At 47.2% G+C, this 18,644-nt stretch overlaps 1 protein-coding gene across 9 annotated transcripts in view; it reads right to left on the bottom strand.

The window, feature by feature from the left end:
- The window catches only part of STARD9 (StAR related lipid transfer domain containing 9), a 126,928-nt gene that overhangs the window by 1,382 nt on the left and 106,902 nt on the right, over nt 1–18,644 (bottom strand). For 5 of the 9 annotated variants that reach the window (XM_062205738.1, XM_062205742.1, XM_062205744.1 and 2 more), the window contains 6 exons: nt 1,908–2,025; nt 1,673–1,794; nt 1,429–1,493; nt 1,070–1,272; nt 841–920; nt 14–655 (listed from right to left, as the gene is read on the bottom strand). In XM_062205738.1, the coding sequence (XP_062061722.1) occupies nt 230–655; nt 841–920; nt 1,070–1,272; nt 1,429–1,493; nt 1,673–1,794; nt 1,908–2,025 (1,014 nt within the window). In that variant the 3' untranslated portion in view covers nt 14–229. Of the gene's footprint in view, nt 1–13; nt 921–1,069; nt 1,273–1,428; nt 1,494–1,672; nt 1,795–1,907; nt 2,026–18,644 lie in introns of those variants that run through there. The other 4 variants (XM_062205741.1, XM_062205747.1, XM_062205740.1 and 1 more) reach the window with 3 other exon arrangements.

Raw genomic sequence — 18,644 nt, 5'->3', positions numbered from 1 at the left:
AGAGAAGAGCTGAAGGCGCAGACCGACGTAGAGGGTCAGGGCACGCTTCCGCCCCAGGAGCCGCCTTGGGCAGTGGTGAGGAGAAGCACCCCGAACTCCACCGTTCTGAGTGCACAGGCCTGGGGCTCTGCCGTCCAGATCCAAGCACTGGCTTTTACTGCCCGCACACAAAGTTCAAGTCCGGACTGAGTGGAGAGCTGAGCCTGTGGGCCATCCTGTTACCTTGCCACTAGGGACTTCTCTGTCTTCCGCGGACCCTGGGATCAGCCCCGGGCTGCGGGTCACTACGACTCTGTAGGGGCAGCTTCTGCAAAGGCTGATACACTTTCAGTTCCCCCCGACTCCTGTTCTCGGCAGCCCAAGCAGCACCCTGGACTCCCGAGCTCTTGGCCACAGGGCTGGGCACTGAAGGATGCTGGCCAGCTGGACAGAATGTCCCGGGGTGGGCGTGGGGGTCAAAGGTGATCTGTGAGGTTGGCAGCAAGGAATTCATCACCTGGGCCAAGTAGACGACTCTGGTGACACCCTTCCCTTGCACGGTGACAGGCTGCAGGACCCAGGCGCTGGGTAGTATTTCTCCTCGGACCATATTTTTGCTGGGCCTTGGCATGGAGGTGTCATATACTGACTGGGCTGCCATGACAGACAGGGGCCCCTGGGGACAGACACACACGTGAGTTCTGCCCAGGTAATGCAGACATCCCAGGAAGCGGCTCCAGTGCAAGTCAGCATGGCGGGAGGCAGCCCCTCCCCCAGAGGACCTGAAGCCACAGGCAGCTTCTCCCCACACGTGCGCCCAAGTTCTTCCCGCGACAGCTTTACCACCACCAAGGCAGGCACCTCTTTGGCTTCCACACAGACACAGCAGAAGTCCCGCGGCTGCTTCAACGCACACGTGGTCGTGTTGCACACCAAGTACACTGGGGGGGGGGGGGGGCTGTGAGCAAACCTAGCTCTAAATGCTTCCCAGGCCAGCAGCAGCCCCAGCCCCCCAGCATTCCACAGTTCGACACCCAACTGGACAGACCTGGGCTGAGCTCCCCCCGAAGCCTGGCGCCTCCGGGCTCACCTAGGTTGATGCTGTTGGTCACTCGCTGGAACAGCCTTGCTGTCTGGATGGGCTTGTGAAACAGGGGCCAAAGCGTAGGGTCACTCACCGCTGCCCACACGTGCGACAGCGGCTGGGACACCACACCTGCCCCCAGGAAGCCATGCCGAGTGGAAGAAAACACCTTGTAGTACAGCTGCACCTCCTGCTCCTCACCCTGGTAGCTGAGGCAAACACCAAGGACAGGAGAGAGGAGGTCAAAACTGGCTCCAGGGGTCGCCACGGGGGACTCGGGGACTCAGAAGGCAGCGTAGAGAAGAGAGAGGAGGAGAGGCCAGGCAGGGGGAGCCGAGCAGCGAGGAGCTGTACAGAGGACTTACTTCCAGCCGGCCGCTGCCTGGCGGCTGAAGAGGCTGTGCAGGTTACCCGAGCAAGCCGCCATGACCTGGGGACACAGTGGTCATGCTAGTACAAACGGCGCTCCTGGGTTGCTCTGGCCAGTGCTACGGGAGAGCCCCTCAAGCCCCCAAACGGCAGCAGCCCCCACCTGCCCGGCTCTTTTCCTCCCGACTCCCCCACCCCCACCGGCAGGTCTGGTTAGGGGCGATGAGTGGGAGCAGTTACATCTGCCATGGATGTGTCCACGACATGCTTGGCCAGGTCCTGGTAGGAGGAGGAGAAGCAGGTCGCCGGGCTGGGGAGTCTGGTTGGAGAGCAGCAGCAAGTGCCCTGGGGAGGTCTGTGGCCTACAACAAACAGGACAGCGGGGCTCTCCACTGGGCACTGGCGGGGTCCGGCAAGCGTCACCCCCCAAGGCCCCAGATGGGGCAGGAGGCCATGCCCACTCCCCGCCGCTCACTGTAGGCTGAGCCCTTCCAGGCGGATGTGGCCAGATGCAGGTGGCTGCTCCTCTCTGCAGAACGTCCCCGCCCGTCTTCTAGCCAGGCATCTCTGGAATCAGACAAGTTCATGTCCCCCTGCAAAACAGGATGCTCAGTGAGTGCTCAGGACCACACAGGAAGCAGGCACGGAACTCTCCTGAGAAGTGCCCCAGCCAGCCTCAGGGCGGCAGCTCGGCTGTACCCAGGTTCCCTCCTGGGATTACAGGAGGCTGGACGCTGGTGAACAGCAGACGGGCCCCGGACCACTGCTCAGAGACACCATGCGGCCTGAGGAGACTGCGTGCTTGCTGGCCTGCCGTCCCGGGGCACAGAGAGCAGGAGGCCCTAGGCAGCGCTGTGGCCAGGACTGAGCCATGGCTGAACAGGGTTAGTGTGGGGTGGGGAGGAGGAGCAGTGGGCGATGGCGAGCTGGATCCATGGACCTTGCCCCAGGTCCTGTGCCTCTGGATCTGCAGGACTGTCCACAGCGTCACCTCAGCCAGCCTCAGGGGACACGAGGACACACGGAACACCCACGTGCCCGCTGTCATCACTGCCACCCCACAGCTGCTCTGAAGGAGAAAGGGGGAAACGAAGACCACTCTTCCCTCCTTCCTCCCTGCTAGAGAGGCTGGGCCAGCCCCTCTGGAACCTTTCACTGTGGTACCTGCTGCCTCCACCCCTCCCTCCTTACTGACCCTCCCTGTAAGCACTGAAGCATGAGACACTCCTCCCATCTTCTAAAGCCTTCTGTGACACGCCTTCCCATCCCCAGAGCCATCGGCCCTCTCCTGCCCTTCAGAGAGAAACTCCTGAGAGTCCCATCTGCACCCACCCAACGGCATTTGCCCTCGGCCCTCCAGGGAGCAGCCAGCAAGGCGGTGAGGTCTGTGCCACCGGGTCAGCGAGCACCAGCCAGCCCTCCTCTTCCTCAGTCTCCCCCTCCTCCTCCTCACCCATCCACCGGCGATGGGGACTCTGGAGACTCAGCCAAGGCCCTATTTTGTCACTCTAACAGGAGGGAGTCTGAAAAGTTCACAGCAAATGCATAATACAAAAAAATATGCAAAGATTTTAAAAAGTTTACACCGGGGCTGGAGAGGTGGTGAACTAGGCTAAGCCTCCACCCATGGCACCAGCATCTCACATGGGTGCCAGTTTTTCTGGCTGCTCCACTTCCGATCCAGCTCTCTGCTATGGCCTGGGAAAGCAGCAGAGGATGGCCCAAGCACTTGGGCCCTGCACTCAACTGGGAGACCTGGAGGAAGCTCCTGGCTCCTGGCTTTTGATCGGCCTAGCTCCAGCCATTGTGCCCATCTGGGGAGCGAACCAGCAGATGGAAGACCCCTTTGCATCTGCCTCGTTGTAACTCTGCTTTTGAAATAAATCTTTTTTTTTTTTTAAAGTTATTATGGGGAGGCACAATTACATTATTATAAGAAAATATAATTATAAATCTCATAGGGGCCACAGCATACCACTGGAGCATCACTTGGAGGCTCAGCAAGTCCACTTCCAATCCAGCTCCCTGCCAATGCGCCTGGGAGGGCAGCAGAGGATGGCCCGACTGCTGGGCCTCTGCTACCCACATGGGAACCTGGATGGAGTTCCAGGCTCCTGGCTTCTGCCTTGTCTAGCCCTAACTATTGCAGCCAACTGGAGAGTGAACCAGTGGATGGAAGTTGTATCTTCATCTCTCTCTCTCCATCTCCCCCTCTAACTTTGCCTTTCAAATAAATAAATAAATCTTTAAAAAAAAATCTCATAGTGACAAAATGCCTTTCTGTTTAGGGTACAAAAATCCAGAAACCATGAAAGAGCAATTTAATACAAACTATACAACATAAAAGTTTTATTTTTTTTATTCTATTCTATTTTATTCTATTTGACAGTGTTAGACAGTGAGAGAGAGACAGAGAGAAAGGTCTTCCTTCCGTTGGTTCACCCCCCAAATGGCTGCTATGGCCGGCGCGCTGCACCATTCCGAAGCCAGGAGCCAGGTGCTTCTCCTGGTCTCTCATGCGGGTGCAGGGTCCAAGGACTTGGGCCATCCTCCACTGCCTTCCCTGGCCACAGCAGAGAGCTGGCCTGGAAGAGGGGCAACTGGGATAGAATCCGGCGCCCCAACCGGGACTAGAACCCGGGGTGCCGGCACCACAGGCAGAGGATTAACCAAGTGAGCCACAGCACCAGCCTCAACATAAAAGTTTAAATTGCCACATAATAATAATATAAAAAGCAAATATGAAATGTGAAAAAATAGCATCTCAAACGCCCAAAAAAGGATAATTTTTTTAAATATCCAAAAGGCCCCCAAAAATGAAAGAACAACCCAACAGAGAAATGGACATAGTACATACACTAGCACTGACAGCAAAGAAAAAAAAAGGTGGGGGGCCTCTTAAAAATCTGAAAAGACATTCACTGTCAGTCACAAAGAGAAAATTACAAATTGAAAGATACTAGGGGCCGGCGCTATGGCACAGCAGGTTAAAGCCCTGGCTTGAAGCGCCGGCATCCCACATGGGCATCGGTTCTAGTCCCAGCTGCTCCTCTTCCAACCTAGCTCTCTGCTGTGGCCTGATAAAGCAGTAGAAGATGGCCCAAAAAGTCCTTGGGCCCCTTCACCTGCGTGGGAGTCCCAGAAGAAGCTCCTGGCTTCGGATGGGCACAGCTGTGCCGTTGCGGCCATTTGGGGCGTGAACCAGAGGATGGAAGACCTCTCTCTCTGTCTCTACCTCTCTAACTCTGTCTTTCAAACAAAATAGATCTTAAAAAAAAAAAAAAAAAAAAAAAAAAAAAAAAAAAAAAGATGGCCGGCGCTGTGGCTTAACAGGCTAATCCTCCACCTTGCAGCGCTGGCACACCGGGTTCTAGTCCCGGTTGGGGCACCGGATTCTATCCCGGTTGCCCCTCTTCCAGGCCAGCTCTCTGCTATGGCCCGGGAAGGCAGTGGAGGATGGTCCAGGTCCTTGGGCCCTGCACCCGCATGGGAGACCAAGAGAAGCACCTGGCTCCTGGCTTCAGATCAGCGCGATGCGCCGGCCACAGCGGCCATTGGAGGGTGAACCTCCTGGCTTCGGATCAGCGCGATGCGCCGGCCGCAGCGGCCATTGGAGGGTGAACCAACGGCAAAAAGGAAGACCTTTCTCTCTGTCTCTCTCTCTCACTATCCACTCTGCCTGTCAAAAAAAAAAAAAAAAAATTTAAAAAAAAGATAATGTTGGCCGGCGCCGCAGCTCACTAGGCTAATCCTCTGCCTTGCGGCGCCGGCACACCGGGTTCTAGTCCCGGTCGGGGCACCGATCCTGTCCCGGTTGCCCCTCTTCCAGGCCAGCTCTCTGCTGTGGCCCGGGAGTGCAGTGGAGGATGGCCCAAGTCCTTGGGCCCTGCACCCCATGGGAGACCAGGAGAAGCACCTGGCTCCTGCCATCGGATCAGTGTGGTGCGCCGGCCGCAGCGCGCCTACCGCGGCGGCCATTGGAGGGTGAACCAACGGCAAAAGGAAGACCTTTCTCTCTGTCTCTCTCTCACTGTCCACTCTGCCTGTCAAAAATAAAAAAAAAAAAAAAAAGATAATGTTATATTATTGTAAAGACTTTAAAAAGTGATCATAAAAATAATTTTTTAAAAAGCCCTCCAAAACATCACAAAGAAGACAGATATACAACCCCAAAGCGGAGAAAACAGCCCAGGTAACGACAAAACAACAAGTTTTTAAGTGCCAATAGACTGTTCAGGACAATATAAAAAATAGAAGTCATACTTTCTCTGAAAGCACACATACTGCATAACATACAAATTAAAAATTAACAACAAAGCCAGAAAACAAAAGTTTTTGGTAAAAAGGCCCTTAGGAAGCTCCTAACAACTGGATCAAGGAAGAAACACAAAATGTAATTCCAAAATTACTACAATAATTAAAAAGTGTACCACAGCCTATGAGGCACAGCTGAAGCAAAACTCAGGCTAAGTTTTAGCTTTAAACACATCAGTGAAAAGGAGTAGAAGTGAGTGAGTTAATACTATGCACAACTATCCAACAACTTAGGTATTTAGATGAGGGGCCAATTCCTGTGCCTGACTCAAGAAGAAATAGAAGATCTGAGCAGACGTAATACTGTTAAGATGGCAATGCTCCCCAACTGATGGACAGGGTCAGTGAAATCCCAGGGGAAAGGCACTGGTGCTGTGGTGTAGTGAGTAAAGCTGCCGCCTGCAGTGCCAGCATCCCATGTGGATGTCAGTTCGAGTCCCAGCTGTTCCACTTCCGATCCAGCTCTCTGCTATGGCCTGGGAAAGCAGTAGAAGATGGCCCAAGTCCTTAGGCTCCTGCACCCACATGGGAGCCCTGGAAGAAGCTCCTGATTATGGATCTGCACAGCTCTGACCGTTGTGGCCAACAGGGGAGTGAACCAGTGGATGGAAGACACTCTCTCTCTCTCTCTCTCTCTCTCTCTCTCTCTGCCTCTCCTTTTCAATGTGTAACTCTTGACTTTCAAATAAATTTAAATCTTAAAAAAAAAAAAAAGTAAGTAAAGGAAATCCCAGGGGCCACCTCTGTGGTGCAGTGGGTTAAAGCCCTGGCTTGCAGCACCGACATCCCATATGGGAGTCAGTTTGAGTCCCGGCTGCTCTACTTCCGATGCAGCTCCCTGCTAATGCACCTGGGAAAGCAGCGGAGGATGGCCCAAGTGCTTGGATCCCTGCACCCACGTGGGAGACTCAGAAGAAGCTCCTGGCTTCAGATCAGCTCAGCTCCAGCCATTGCTGGAGTGAACCATTTGGGAGTGAACCAGTAGATGGAAGATACCTCTCTCTCTGTCTCCATCTCTCTGTAACTACCTTTCAAATAAATACATCTTCTTTAAAAATATGAAATCTTGGTCAAAATCTCAACTTTTTAAAAAATTTTATTTGAAAGGCAGAAAGAGAAAGATCAAGAGAAATCCTCCATCTACTGCTTCATTCCCCAAATACCCAAAACAGCGAAAACTGGGCCAGGCCCAAGTAGGGAGCCTGGAACCTCATCTGTAACTCCCACGTGGGTAGCAGTGACCTAAGCACTTGAGCCAGCACCTGCTGCCTCCCCAGCACAGGCCAGCAGGAAATTAGATCTAAAGCAGAGCAGCTGGGACCCGAGCCATGCACTGCAATGTGGGATGCAGGCATCCCAAACAGCAACTGAAGCACTACGCTACATCCATTAGCCATCTCTAGATTATTTATATTACCTAGTCGGTGTCATGTAATTGCTGTATAAATAGTTGCTCTACTGTACTGCTTTGAGAATACTGTAAAGGAAAAAAATGTACATGTTCAGTATAGAGGCAATCCCCCCACCACACACACTCACACACAAATATATGCAATTCACAGCTGGTTCAGTCTTTGGATTCAGAACCTGTGGATATGATTATCTCAACAGATACATAGGAAGCATTTGACAAAATACAACAGCCTTTCATGATGAAAACTCTAAGCAAATTGGGTTTAGAAGGAATATTCCTCAACACAATCAAGGCAATTTATGACAAACTTATGGCCAGCTTCCTATTGAATGGGGGACAAGTTGGAAGCATTCCCACTGAGATCTAGAACCAGACAAGGATGCCCACTCTCACCATTACTGCTCAATAAAGCCTTGGAAGCTTTAGCCAGTCATTAGGCAAGAAAAAGAAATCAAAGGGATTCAAATAGGCAAAGAGGAAGTCAAACTATCCCTATTTGCAGATGACATGATTCTATATACAGGGGATCCAAAAGACTCATAGAAGAGTTTGGTAAAGTAGAGGATATAAAATCAATACACAAAAATCAATAGCCTTTGTCTACACATACAATGTCACGGCTGAGAAAGAACTGCTAAGATCAATCCCATTCACAATAGCTACAAAAAAAAATCAAATACCTTGGAATAAATTTAACCAAGGATTTCAAAGATCTCTACAATAAGAATTACAAAACATTAAAGAAATAGAAGAAGACACAAAAAAATTGAAAAAACTTCCATGTTCATGGATTGGAAGAAAAAATATCATCAAAATGTCCATTCTTCCCAAATTTATAGATTCAAGGCGATACCAATCAAAATTCCAAAGACATTCTTCTCAGGTCTAGAAAAAATGATGCTGAAACTCATTTGGAAACACAGGAGACCTTGAATAGCTAAAGCAATCTTGTACAACAAAAACAAAGCCAGAGACACCACAATATGAAATTTCAAGACATCCTACAAGACAGTTACAATCAAAATACCCTGGTACTGGTACAAAAACAGATGGATAGACCAATGGGACAGAATAGAAATGCCAGAAATCAACCCAAGCGTCTACAACCAATCCCTGGAACAAGGACAGTCTGTTCATCAAATGGTGCTGGGAAAACTGTATTTCTACATGCAGAAGTATGAAGCAAGACCCCTATTTTACACCTTACACAAAAATCCACTCAACATGGGTTAAAGATTAAATTTATGACCTGATGCCATCAAATTATTAGAGAGCATTGGGGAAACCCTGCAAGACATTGGCACAGGCAAAGAGTTCCTGGAAAAGACCCCAGAGGCACAGGCAATAAAAGCTAAAATTAACAAATGGGATTACATCAAATTGAGTAGCTTCTGTATTGCAAAACAAACAGCCAGGAAAGTGAAGAGGCAACCGATAGATTGGGAGAAATTATTTATAAACTATGCAACTGATGAAGGATTAATAACCAGAACATATAAGAGACTGGGAAACTCCAAAACAATAAAGCAAACAACCCAGTTAGGAAATGGGCCAAGGACTTAAACAGACATTTTTCAAAAGAGGAAATCCAAATGGCCAACAGACACAAGAAAAAATGCTCATGATCACTAGCCATCAAGGAAATGCAAATCAAAACCACAATGAGGTTTTACCTCTCCCCAGTTAGAGTGGCCTTCATACAGAAATCAACAAACAATAAATGCTGTCGAGGATGTGGGGGAAAAGGTACACTAATCCACTGTTGGTGAGAACGTAAACTGGTAAAGCCACTATGGAAGACAGTTTGGAGATACCTCGGAAATCTGAATATAGAATTGCCATATGACCCAGCCATCCCACTCCTGGGAATTTACCCAAGGGAAATGAAATCAGCAAATAAAAGAGTTATCTTAATCTTCATGTTTATTGCAGCTCAATTCACATTAGCTAAGACATGGAATCAATCTAAATGCCCATCAACCGAAGACTGGATAAAGAAATTATGGGATATGCACTCTATGGAATACTACACAGGAGTTTAAAAAAATTGAAATCTGGTCATTTGCAACAAAGTGGGATCTGGAAAACGTCATACTCAGTGAAATGAGCCAGTCCCAAAGGGACAAATACCATATGTTCTCCCTGATCTGTGATAACACAACACCCAAACAGAAGCCTATTGAAGTAAAACTGACACTTTGAGAAGCAATGACTTGAACAGCCCTCATCTTGACTGTCGAGGAAAAGTTTTTTGTTTTTCTCTTCCTTCTTAATATCATTGGTTGAACTCTTTACTTAATATAGAATTAATCATGTGTATAAAGTCAAGTGAAAATAGATCTCAGTAAAAAGTAAGAATGGGAATAAGAGCTAGATCTCAATAAAAAATAAGAGTTGGAAGGCATACATTCCTACAGACATATTTCTAAAGGTACAGCTAAAAACTTGCCATGGGACTCCAAATCCCAGTAAGCTAGGTGGTAATAATGTCATCTTTTTTTTTTTTTTTTTTTTTGACAGGCAGAATGGATAGTGAGAGAGAGAGACAGAGAGAAAGGTCTTCTTTTTGCCGTTGGTTCACCCTCTAATGGCCGCTGCGGCCAGCGCATCACGCTGATCCAAAGCCAATAATGTCATCTTAAGTGTTAAAGTGATCATATTAACTGTTAAATTGATCATATAGATAGGATTAAGTGTTAAAGATATCACATAAATAAGTCCAAGTGTCTGGTAATAACAATAAATAGAATTAAAAAGGAGATAATGTTCCTCCATGGGAAGCAGCCCACACAGCAGACTCAGAATGACAATTGCTATAAACAGCACTCTGACTTCAGAATCAGCCCTTAAGGCATTCTGGTCTGGCTGAAAAGCCCATGAGGGCATTTCAGGCATGAAAAGCTAAAACACTGTGGGAAAAAAAAATCCTACATGAAGGATCTCAGTGAGTGAGACCCCAGTGGAAAGAAGTAGCCATCAAAGGATATTCTTTTCTCTAAAGGAAGGAGATAACTTCTATTTAGCTTGTGGCCTTGTCTAAATACTAATGGAGTTCGTGGATTCAAAAGGCTTTCATAGCCTAAGCAGCTCATGGCAAGAGCCTCGGGTGATCACTGACATCATGCATAAGAGTGTAAATTGTTAAATTAACAACAGGAGTCACTGTGCACTTACTTCCCATGCAGGACCTCTGTCCTCAATGAGTTATGAGAATTAACTGTAAAACTTGTTCTCAGTTTTTGTATTTTGTGTGTGTGTGCAAATTGTTGAAATCTTTACTTAGTGTAGGGTTGGTCTTCTGTGTATAAAGTCAATTGAAAACAAATTTAATGGCGACTGGGAATGGAGAGCAAGGAGAAAGTGGGGTGGGAGGGTGGGTGGGAGGGTGGGAATGGTGGGAAGAATCTCTATATTCCTAAAGTTGTACTTATGAAAGTTGTACTCATGAAATAAAAGGTTTCTTAAAAAAAATCTGTGGATATGGAGAGGCAACTATAATATCAAGCATTAGTGAGAAGATAAAGACATCTACTGGTGGGGATGGAAAAAGAGTGCAGCTACCTTGCAAAAGTCTAGCAGTTCCAACTCTAGATGCACACCCAAGAGGAACAAAAATGCGTGTCTATACACAAACCTGTATGGAACCGTCCATGGTAGCGTTCTTCATAACAAGCAAAAGCAGAAACTGCCCAAATGCCCATCAGCTGATGAACAGATGATTAAAATGTAGCCAAATTATATTATGTGGCCATAAAAAAGGAATGAAGTTCTGATATATGCTACAACATGAATGACCACCTGTTGTGGGCTGAATTACCACCTCCGAAGGACACAATGAAGTTCTAAGCCCTGGTATCTGTGAATCTGATCTTATTTGAAACTACCATTTTTGCAGAAGTAATAAAATTAAGATGAGATCATACTGGATTAGAGTAGGTCCTAAATCCAACAACAGGTATCCTTCTATGAAGGCCATGTGAAGATGCAGGGTCACAAGGGGCCAGAGTGTGTCGCAGTAGGTTAAGCCACTGCCTGCAATGCCAGCACACCATATGGGCACCAGTTCAAGTCCCAGCTGCTCCACTTTGGATCCAGCTCCTTGCTAATGTGCCTGGGAAAGCAATAGAGAATGGCCCAACTGCTTGGGCCCCTGAACCCACGGGGGAAACCCACATGAAACTCCTGGCTTCAGCCTCTCCCAGCCCTGGCCGTTTGAGAAGTGAGTCAGCAGATTGAAGATGGGTCTATCTCTGTCTCTCTCTCCTTTCCTCCCTAACTCTGCCTTTCAAACAAATCTTAAAAAAACAGAGTCATGGACATACACAGGGAGAACGCCATGTGCAGACAGAGGCAGGGCCAGTGGTAACGTAGCTACAGGTCTAAGAATACCAAGGATTGCTGGCAACCACCAGAAGCTCAGACATCACAGAACAGATTTTGTCTCCTGTGGGGGCATTCGGAGGCAGTGTGACCCTGCTGACACCATTATTGTGGGCTTCCAGCCTCTGGAACTGAGAGAATACAATTCTGTTTAAGCCACCTGGGCGTGGTCATCGGTCACACCATGCCTAGGAAACTTATCACAGTTCTTGAAAACACGCTAAAGGAAAGCTGCCAGTCACAAGGGGTCGCATATTGTATGGTTCCATGTATATGAGTGTTCAAAGAAGGAAAATCCATAGAGAACACTGATTAATGGTTGCCTAGGCTAAGAGGTAGTTCGTTTAGAGAGTGGTAGCTAACAGCATGGAGTTCGGCGTAAGGAAATGTCTTAAAACTCACTATTGTGAGGCAGGTGTTTGGTCTAGCAGTTAAAGGGACACTCACACTGATGGAGTGCCCGGGTTTGAGTCCTGACTCCACTCTGATGTCAGCTTTCTGTTAATATGCCCCCTGGGAAGCAGCAGCTCATGTGACAGATCAAGTAGTTGGATCCCCGACATTCAAATGGGACACCTAAATTGAGTTCCTGACTCCTGACTTCAGCCTGGCCCAGCAGGCATTTGGGGAGTGATAGGAGTGTGCTCCCTCCCTCACCCCAGCGCTCTGCCTTTCAAATAAAAATAAATAAATAAAATTCACTGTTGTGATGGATGTACAACTCTGTGAATCCACTAAAAGTCAATGAATAATAACAACAAAACGTAAATGAATTAAATTAAAGAAGTGATCAAAAAAGGATGAGGCACAGGACCTAAACTGAAATAACTTCAAATAATTAAACTGGAGTAATCTGAATAATGAAATAATGATAGTATAGTAGTAAATTACAACCCACAGAATAAAATGTCTGAATCTAAATTTAAAAACATTAAAATGAAAAACTAAAAAATTCAATAAATAAAAGAAATGGAAGGAGATAGAACTTCCTTAAAGTTGTGCTGGAAAACAATACAACAGGTATTTTTCAAAAAAGGAAATCCAAATGGCCAACAGACACATGAAAAAATGCTCAGGATCACTAGCTGTCAGGGAAATGCAAATCAAAACCACAAAGAGGTCTCACCTCATCCCCTATTTAGACTGGCTTTTACACAGAAATCAACAAACAACAAATGCTGTCGAGGATGTGGGGAAAAAGGTACCCTAATCCACTGCTGGTGGGAATGTGACCTGGTGCAGCCACTGTGGAAGACAGGATGAAGATACCTCAGAAATCTAAATACAGACCTACCATATGACCCTGCCATCACACTCCTGGGAGTTTACCCAAAGGAAACGCAGGCAGCTTATGAAAGAGTTATCTGTACCTCCATGTTTGTTGCTGCTCAATTCACAACAGCTAAGATATGGAATCAGCCCAAATGCCTGCCAACTGAAGACTGGATAAAGAAATAATGGGATATGTACACCACGGAATACTACACAGCAGTTAAAAAAATGAAATTCTGTATTTTGCAACAAAATGGATGAAACTGGGAAATGTCACACTCAGTGAAATAAGCCAGTCCCAAAAGGACAAATACCATGTGTTGTCCCTGATCTGTGGTAACTAACACAGCACCTAAAAGGTAATCTACAGAAGTGAAATGAACACTCTGAGATGCAATGACTTGAACAGCCCTTATCTTGACTGTTGGGGAACAGTTTTCTTTTTCATACAATTTAATGAACTCTTTACTTAGTATAGAGTTAATCACATGTGTATGATGTTAACTGAAAAGCGATCTTAGTAAAAAATAAGAATGAGAATAGGAGAGGGAGGGGGAAAAGGGTTGGGAGTGTGGGTGGGAGGGTGGGTATGCTGGGAAGAATCACTATATTTCTAAAGTAGTATTTATGAGAGCATGAAGTTTGTATCCCTTAAATAAAAGGTTCCTGGGGGAAAAATGTGGAAAATATGTCAGGCTTACAATAGTACCATAATATGCTGTACTTTGCATGTGAAAAACCGCAAGGAGGATATATTCCAAAACACCGTGAGGTGCGTGTTTGTCCTAGCAGTTACGATGCCAGCCGGGATGCCCATGTCCCACACTGGGGTACCAGATCTGAAGCACAGCTCTGACTCCAGCTTCCTGCCAATGCAGACTCGGGGGGCAGCAGGTGGTGGGCTCAAGTGGTTGGGTTCCTGCCACCCACGTGAAGGATGGGGATTGAATTCCTTGTTCCTACTTTCAGCCTGGCCTAGCCCCAGCCATTTAGGACATGTGGGAAGTGAGCCAGCAGATGGGAGCTCTTTGCCTCTCAAAATAAATAATTTTTTAAAAAAAATTAAAAACACAAAGGCTGGCATTATGGTGCAGTGGGTTAAGCCTCCGCCTGTAATGCTGCCATCCCATATGAGCACCAGTTCAAGTTCTGGCTGCTCCACTTCCGATCCAGCTCCCGGCTGGACCCAAGTACCTGCTGGCCCCTGCCACCCACATGGGAGACCTAGATGGAGACCTATGGCGCAACAGGTTAACACCCTGGCCTGAAGTGCCAGCATCCCATGTGGTCACCGGTTCAAGTCCTGGCTGTTCCACTTCACATCCAGCTCTCTGCTGTGGCCTGGGAAAGCAGTAGAAGATGGCCCAGGTCCTTGGGCCCCTGCACTCACATCAGAGACCCAGAAGAAGCTCCTGGCTCCTGGCTTTGGGTCAGCACAACTCCAGCCATTGCGGCCATCTGGGGAGTGAACCATCAGATGAAAGACCTCTCTCTCTGCCTCTCCTCTGTGTAACTCTGACTTTCAAATAAATAAATAAATCTTTAAAAAAATTAAAAGTTTTTAAAAACAAAACAAAAAATCCCAACATTGCTTTCCTTAGGTGGGGAAAATGAGTAGGTAGATGGGGGGGGCAAAGATGAGTATTTCTCTACACCCCTTTATATATGGACATATTTTTGTCTTTTTGACTATATAATAACTTTAATATATAAAACATCATACTTTAAACATGCAAGAAAAGTGAAAAATATAGTATTCAGCTATTAAAAAGAATGAGTCAGCAATAGACTTACTGATATGCAATGATAACCAGAAGATATTTTTAAGGGACGGAGACTAGCACTGTGCTACAGTGAGTTATGCCACTGCTTGCAACACCAGCACCCCATACTAGAGTGCTGGTTGGAGTCTCAGCTATTCAGCTTCCTATCCAGCTCCCTGCTAATGTGCCTGGGAAGACAGCAGATGATGGCCCCAGCACTTGTGTGTGTGCCACCATATAGGAGACCTTGATGGAGCTTCTGGCTTTGGCCTCCTCCAGCCATGAGACTTTTGAGGGACGAATAAATGGATGGAAGACCTGTCTCTGTCTTTCCCTCTCTCTGATGCTCTGCCTTTCAATGATCTAAATAAATCTTCTGAAATATTTTTAAAAGAAACAAAGTGACAAAGTAGACCCGGGATGCTTCCATTTGTGTGCCTTACATTCTTAGAGATGCACAGGGTAGGTCCAGAAATGAACCCAAAACTGAGGTGGATGATCATTTATGGGGAAGGCAAACGGGAGACTCACAGGTGTACCTGATGCTGTAGGACATATGCTAGTGTGTGCGTGTATGTGTGTTTTACTATGTAAAGTCTTATGGAAAAAATAAGTTTCAAATGCTTGTCCCCAGTCGGATCTCACACTTCTACGCTCTGGATCTGTTTCCATTTGCCAACCTGATTCCGATCACTACGCCTGGCTTTCTCATAGGTACCTTCAACCCAGTAGGCAGAAGTCAAACTTCTGATCTCCCACACAAGACCTGGTTCTTCACCAGTGTTTCTTAATATTATTAACGTTACCATTTTTTTTTTTTTTGCTCCAAAGTGTGTGCTTTCCCCTCTCCCTTCTTCTAATGATGTCCAGCCTGTCACCAAGTCTTAGAGATTCTTTTTTTTTTTTTTTTTTTTTGACAGATAGAGTTAGTAAGAGAGAGACACAGAGAGAAAGGTCTTCCTTCTGTTGGTTCACCCCCCCCCAAATGGCTGCTACGGTCAGCGCTGCTCTGATCTGAAGCAAGGAGCCAGGTGCTTCCTCCAGGTCTCCCATGAGGGTACAGGGCCCAAGCACTTGGACCATCCTCCACTGCCCTCCCGGGCCACAGCAGAGAGCCAGACTGGAAGAGGAGCAACTGGGACTAGAATTCAGCGTCCATATGGGATGCCAGCACTGCAGGCAGAGGATTAACCAAGTGAGCCACGGCGCCGGCCCCAGATTCATTCTTCTTTATGCCTACATCTGTTCATCTTCACTGGCAATGTCCTAACCAAGCAATCATCATCTCTTGCTCAACTTTGCCATGGTCACCTAGCAGGTTTCCCCATAGCTGCTCTTGTCTCCTCTTGCAATTTGATCATTCTACTCTATTTAAAAGTTTCTACCACTTACTTTTTTAAAAGATTTATTTATTTGTTTATTTATTTGACAGGCAGAATTAGACAGTGAGAGAGAGAGAGACAGAGAGAAAGGTCTTCCTTCTATTGGTTCACTCCCCAAATGGCTGCTATGGCCAGCACTGCACCGATCCAAAGCCAGGAGCCAGGTGTTTCCTCCTGGTCTCCAATGCGGGTGCAGGGCCCAAGGACTTGGGCCATCCTCCACTGCCACAGCAGAGAGCTGGACTGGAAGAGCAGCAACCTGGACAGAATCCGGCGCCCCAACCAGGACTAGAACCTGGGGTGCCGGAGGATTAGCCAAGTGAGCCACGGCGCTGGCCAAGATTTATTTATTTGAAAGTCAGACTTACACAGAAAGAGAAGGAGAAGCAGAGAGAGAGAGAGAGCTCTTCCATCCACTGGTTCACTCCCCAACTGGCTGCAACAGCCAGAGCTGTGCTGATCCAAAGCCAGGAGCCAGGAAGTTCCTCCAGGTCTCCTACATGGGTGCAGAGGTCCAAGGACTTCTACTGCTATCCCAGGCCATAGCAGAGAGCTCCATTGGAAGCCGAGAAGCCAGGACTGGAACCAGCACCCATATGGGATACTGGCACCACAGGTGGCGGCTTTATCTGCTATGGCACAGCACTGCTCCTCTGCTTTTTTTTTTTTAACTTTTATTTAATAAATATAAATTTCCAAAGTACAGTTTATGGATTACAATGGCTTTTTCCCCCCTCCTCTACCACTTTCAACCACCTTTGGAAATTAACATGATCAGGTGGATTAGAAAGGCACCAAACTGGGCCAGGTGTTGTGGCATGGCAAGTTAAGCTGCTGCTGGGATACCTGCATCTCAGAGTACCAGTTCCAGTTCTGGCGACCTCACTTCCTGCATACCTGGGCCCCTGTCACCCAAATGGGAGACCCGGAGAGAGTTCTGGGCTCCTGGTTTTGACCTGGCCCAGCCCCACCTGTTGCAGACATGGCATCTGGGGGAGCAACTTAGTAGACGAAAGCACGCACGCTCCTGTTTGCTTTCTGCATTTCAAGTAGATGAAAATAAACATTAAAGAACTGATGTGCCAATCAGGATGCCAATTTATTTAAAAAGAAAAAAAGGGGCCAGATATTTTAATCCAGTCTGCACAATTCCACCTCTGCTTGTCCTTTGGCATGTCATTTTCCCAACTCACTCTTTTTCTTTTTCTTTCTTTCTTTTTTTTTTTTTTTGACAGGCAGAGTTAGACAGTGAGAGAGAGACACAGAGAGAAAGGTCTTCTTTCCGTTGGTTCACCCTCCAAATGGCCACCGCGGCTGGCGCACCGCGCTGATCCGAAGCCAGGAGCCAGGTGCTTCCTCCAGGTCTCCCATGCGGGTGCAGGGCCCCAGCACCTGGACCATCCTCCACTGCACTCCTGGGCCACAGCAGAGAGCTGGACTGGAAGAGGGGCAACCGGGACAGAATCTGGCGCCCCAACCAGGACTAGAAACCGGGGTGCCGGCGCTGCAGGCGGAGGATTAGCCTAGTGAGCCGCGGCGCCAGCCCCACCTCACTCTTGACAACCCAGTCACACTGGCCTTCTTTCAGTTCCTGAAACTCCCCTTACTCCAGGCTTCACTTGCTGGCCCACATGTCTCTCCCAACACCTGCATCACTAAGCTGTGCCTTTTTTTTTTTTTTGCCTTACATTCTTAGTATTTTTTTTTAATTTTTATATAATAAATATAAATTTCATAACTTTTGGATTATAGCAGTTTTCCCCCCCACAACCTCCCTCCCACCTGCAACCATCCCATCTCCCACTCCCTCTTCCATCCCATTCTTCATCAAGATTCCTTTTCAATTATCTTTATATACAGAAGATCAACTTGGTATATACTAAGATTTCAACAGTTTGCACCCACACAGATACACAAAGTATAAAGTACTGTTTGAGTACTAGTTTTACCATTAATTCTCATAGTACAACACATTAAGGACAGAAATCCTTCATGGGGATTAGGTGCACAGTGACTCCTGTTGTTGACTTAACAATTTGACACTCTTGTTTATGGCGTCAGTAATCACCCTAGGCTCTTGTCATGAGTTGCCAAGGCTATGGAAGCCTCTTGAGTTCGCCAACTCTGATCTTATTTAGACGAGGCCATAGTCAAAGTGGAAGTTCTCTCCTCCCTTCAGAGAAAGGTACCTCCTCCTTTGATGGCCCATTCTTTCCGTTGGGATCTCACTCACAGAGATCTTTCATTTAGGTTTTTTTTTTTTTTTTTTTTTTTTTTTTTTTTTTTTTTTTTGCCACAGTGTCTTGGCTTGCCATGCCTGAGAAACTCTCGTGGGCTTTTTAAAGCTGTGCCTTTGTTAACTGCCTCTCATCCTTCCAGTTTCGTTTGAACTCGCTCTCTGCAGAACATGCGTACTGCCTTGCCTGACCTTCCCCACACTCCCTGAGACCCCGTCTTATGCTGGGTTAGGGCTCCTTCAAGTAACTTTCTGTAACAATAAATGATGATGCAACAAGCTGTTTAAATCATTGCTCTATTCTAAAATTGTCCCTGCCAAACACACGTTGAAGGAATGAGTAAGCGGGGATGGGGGTGGGGGAATAGTTCCAAGGAGAGAAGGCTCGAGGCCGTAGCACATGAGCAGAACTCATGTCGGCGGTGGCCTCCGGGGGCAGCTAACCTGTCCA

The sequence above is a fragment of the Lepus europaeus genome, chromosome 11 (assembly GCF_033115175.1).
Source record: "Lepus europaeus isolate LE1 chromosome 11, mLepTim1.pri, whole genome shotgun sequence".
Classification (NCBI taxonomy): domain Eukaryota; kingdom Metazoa; phylum Chordata; class Mammalia; order Lagomorpha; family Leporidae; genus Lepus; species Lepus europaeus.
The sequence above is the reverse complement of the archived record's forward strand: the minus strand, read 5'-3'. Positions and strand labels throughout refer to the sequence as shown.